Source organism: Sabethes cyaneus, chromosome 3 (genome assembly GCF_943734655.1).
Source record: "Sabethes cyaneus chromosome 3, idSabCyanKW18_F2, whole genome shotgun sequence".
NCBI classification, from domain to species: Eukaryota; Metazoa; Arthropoda; class Insecta; order Diptera; family Culicidae; genus Sabethes; species Sabethes cyaneus.
Window position 1 is genome coordinate 222,945,429 of NC_071355.1, and position 3,722 is coordinate 222,949,150.

The following is a 3,722-nucleotide window of genomic DNA, read 5'->3' on the forward strand; positions in this document are numbered from 1 at the left end:
TTCCGACAAAATAGATTAGGCCGATAAGTTGATGGTTCACAATCCAGCGGCAGAATAGCGAGTGAGATGTTAGATGGTCGCGGACGACATCGATATCATCGGTGTTAACCGTATAACTGTGGAACGAGGTGTACACGTATCTTAGGGAGGAAGCTGCGAAGACAGAACTTATCATAAATGCTACCAAAACTGAGTACATTATAGAAAGCGTGGTAGCCCTTCGAATGTTGAAACTGCGGTGGTGATAGATGGATACTTTTCTTTGACGTAGTCGATGAATTTGTTCCACGTCCTATGTGACAACGATGTGAGCGACAAATAAAAAGGCCGATAGTGACTGCCAACAGGGCTTCCTACGAATTACGTTGTCAGCTGAGCCCCCGTAGCCTGCAATTCCGTTCAAAACTTTTGCTCTATAAGATACTAGCTAATAAATCACGAAATATACCAAGTATATAAAGATTTGGATATTGTGAAGCGGGTTGGTCATGTAGTGAGGATGGCAGGTAAGCGATCAGCAAAAACAATATCCTGTAGAACCCGATAACTCTAGACTCAAGACGTAGCGGCTGCACTGCTCGATAATTGGTTTAGTGTTAAACATCATGCAGTCTTTCATGACGCTACCTAAATCTTGGAATGACACCCTGCCCAAAGACGTATTTTTTAATCAACGGATTTCAGATCATATTCAGATTTAGTCAGATTTTTTCGTAAACTTGGATACAGTTGAAGGGTTTTTTTTTATTGATTTGTCAATAACTTTTTAATCTTACAACGGTTTTTCCAACTTCGCATTCATCATCTCCAGCATGTTGCTGTTAAGTTCATCTAGGCTCAGTTCCGTTTTAATGACTTCAACTGTTACCCGGTGTTTTTGCAACAGATGTTTAGCATATTCGAATTTGAAGACAAAAATCTGATTGCAGTGTTGACAAGTCCAGCTTTCCTCTTCCGGCAGTTCTTCAGAAAGATTATCCGATAGGATGATCGGACTCTCGCTTTTCAGTTCCATGTCATCTTCCACGGTCATAGCCAGCTCTATCGGATCTGCTTCAATGACGCAAACATCTGGCTCTAGCTTAATTTCTGGCTCGCAATCAAGTGGGTTTGGCATCGATTCTGGTAGAGGTTTCGGCACCGAATCTTCCTCAAGAAATTCAACCTGCAGTGGTTCAGGAGCAATATGTCTGATTTTTGCTACTACCTCTGTTGAAGTATTGTTGTTGTTCTGACGTTTTATATTTCTGGCCTTTCGTAGGCGTGCAACATTTTGGGCTCTTTTGTGTGCTACATCTGCCGCTCTTTTCTCATGATACAATAGATTATTACTACTCACTTGCTGCCGAAACTTAAAAAATGTGTCAATCGTTTCCGCACAAGTTGTGCAAATATATACCGACTCCGTTGCTTTCGGAACAATAATAATCCCTGTGCAGAGATAAATTCGGTCAAGCATTTCGTCACGTACCACGATTAAACCGGAATAAAGTGGCTCAAGGTTTTCATAGGTAAAGCATAGTCGGCATGACTGTTGATATCGTAACGGTATTGGCGTAGCAGCAGGCTTGAAATTATCATCTTCCGTTTGTTGTGATTGTGACTTATGAAAGCCCGGCAGAAGTTGATTATTGTCGGTCAAACTGCGTACTTTTTGTTTGGAAATGGAAACAGTCGCAGAACGTTTTTCGATTGGCTGAAAATAATATGAAAATTGACATTACAGTCTTGAAATTTCTCGATCTAATCGGCAATCAAACCCGAATACCCCCCATACCTAATTAGGTACACCCTTCTAATAGGCCGTATGAATAAAACAGTTTATTTTCCTTCTTCCATAAAGTTTATAAATACGAGAAAAGCATGTTTTAATACGGGGTTATAAAATTAATATTGTTGGCTTGTGAGAATAAGTTTTTATGACGACTTATTTGAAAGTCGTCATTTTAAATCAAATTAAATCCTTTAGAAATCATTTCTGTACAACACTACTTACCTTAGTTGATGCAATTTTATGTGACGAAGATTGACCCAATAATACTGAGGACATCTTATCAGCTGGCGAAGCTAACGTTGGTATAGCACCTTGCTTTAAACAGCAAAATTTTCCTTTTTCGAACCTAAACCAATTTTGGTCGAAATGTCGAGAGCACATACGCCACTTTCGTACGCCAGCTGGACCGAACATGATATACTGCTTGTTCGCTTGTTTATTGTTAGCAAATCGTATCCATGCTTTGCATCTGTGAAATATGAAAGGTAAGAAGGTGCTAACAGTATTACTAGCTAAAACAGAAAAATTATACATACTCCTCCACATCCATCGGAAATATATGCCACGTTATACCACGCGTCTCGGGATTATTCTGAGTTCCGCATCCTTGTACAGCACAATATTTGGGTGGCTCTTCTTCGCTTTCCGCAGTCACTTCAGCAAATGGTATAACATCTAACTAACGAGTAGAAATGAGTGAAACAAAATGTAAAGCCTAGATTAGAATCACAGCTGTTAACGATAATTAATCCAAGCCCGCAGATATTCTCAATAGCTGTTGAGGAGTGGCATTTTGTTCTCATAGTAGTGGTTCGATTGGTCTCAATTTTTGAAATTGAAATTCTGAATTATTTGGTGCAGATTTCATAATTACGCTTTGTCAGTAAACCCCGGTTATAATTATTTGGACTTTATACCTATTTCAAATGTATTGTGAGAATCAGAATGCCTGAGATCTGAGAAAATGGAACGGTCCACCGTAAGATTACACCTTTGAGCTTGAGAACCCGGATAATTGTTTGCTACATACCTCAATTTCAAATCCATTTCCGGAACAATCATAGAATATGGTTGGAACAGCCGTACCATCCAGTCTAGTTCTGTTAGTTCCGAATGGGGTAAAGCAGTCCGGTTTGAAATGTTTTGAACAAATACGCCCTTGTTCCATTTGAGGTTTTAGATCGGACAGATCATATCCCAATAATCCTAACACCTTTCTTATGGAATACAACCATCGGTCGCGTATAAACGAATTAGCAGGGAATCTGTGCAAAGAAATCGATGCATCCCGCTCAGTGGATTCGCAATCCGGTAGAATACACCTCTTCATGTTTATTTTTCAATTTCAACAAATAATTATTTACAGCAGCAGCAGCGCACACTGACCGACAAACAGAGATGCAAGAGCAAGGATCTTTTTTTAACAACAAAGCCTGTAACTACTCGAAAACCGGATCAAACAAAACTGCTCGATATCCGAATAAAGCTGGAGTCGCATAGGCTGTCAGCATCCGTCAATGGTAACGTAATGAAACGGAACGTCAGGTCAGTACACCGAGAAAACTTTTCGTATAGTTTCTATGTGTCCCAAGCATAGATTTTTGCAATGTGCCTACTGTGTTACCTGACTCACTGCGCATAGCGTTGTATTCGCGGTATCGTGTTGGTTCGAAAGGTTTCGAAAAATATCGCCCTTGTATCGAAAATATCGTTGATTTTGATCACTAAAAATAACGTACTTAAACGTTATATTGCAAGTGCTAGTAGTACGCAATAATTGTATTGTGAAACTGAATTGTTATTTATGCAATTTTTTACAAGTTAAATGCAATAACAAAAGCACGACTTATAAAAAATCGGTTGCTATCGATATTAGCTGCATATGCGTTATAAACGAATAAAACGCATGGTGACGTTTTATTTCAATAACACGCATATTCGCAGTGAG

The 3,722-nt window shown here is 39.3% G+C and overlaps 1 protein-coding gene across 1 annotated transcript; it reads right to left on the reverse strand.

The window, feature by feature from the left end:
* Positions 1–760: 760 nt before the first annotated feature.
* Positions 761–3,151, reverse strand: LOC128743486 (uncharacterized). Its single transcript, XM_053840079.1, has 4 exons — positions 2,805–3,151; positions 2,311–2,453; positions 1,997–2,243; positions 761–1,696 (listed from the first exon to the last, which is right to left on the reverse strand). Exons 1-4 carry the CDS (start codon positions 3,102–3,104, stop codon positions 773–775), a joined length of 1,614 nt encoding a protein of 537 aa, XP_053696054.1. The 5' UTR covers positions 3,105–3,151; the 3' UTR covers positions 761–772.
* Positions 3,152–3,722: the final 571 nt, after the last annotated feature.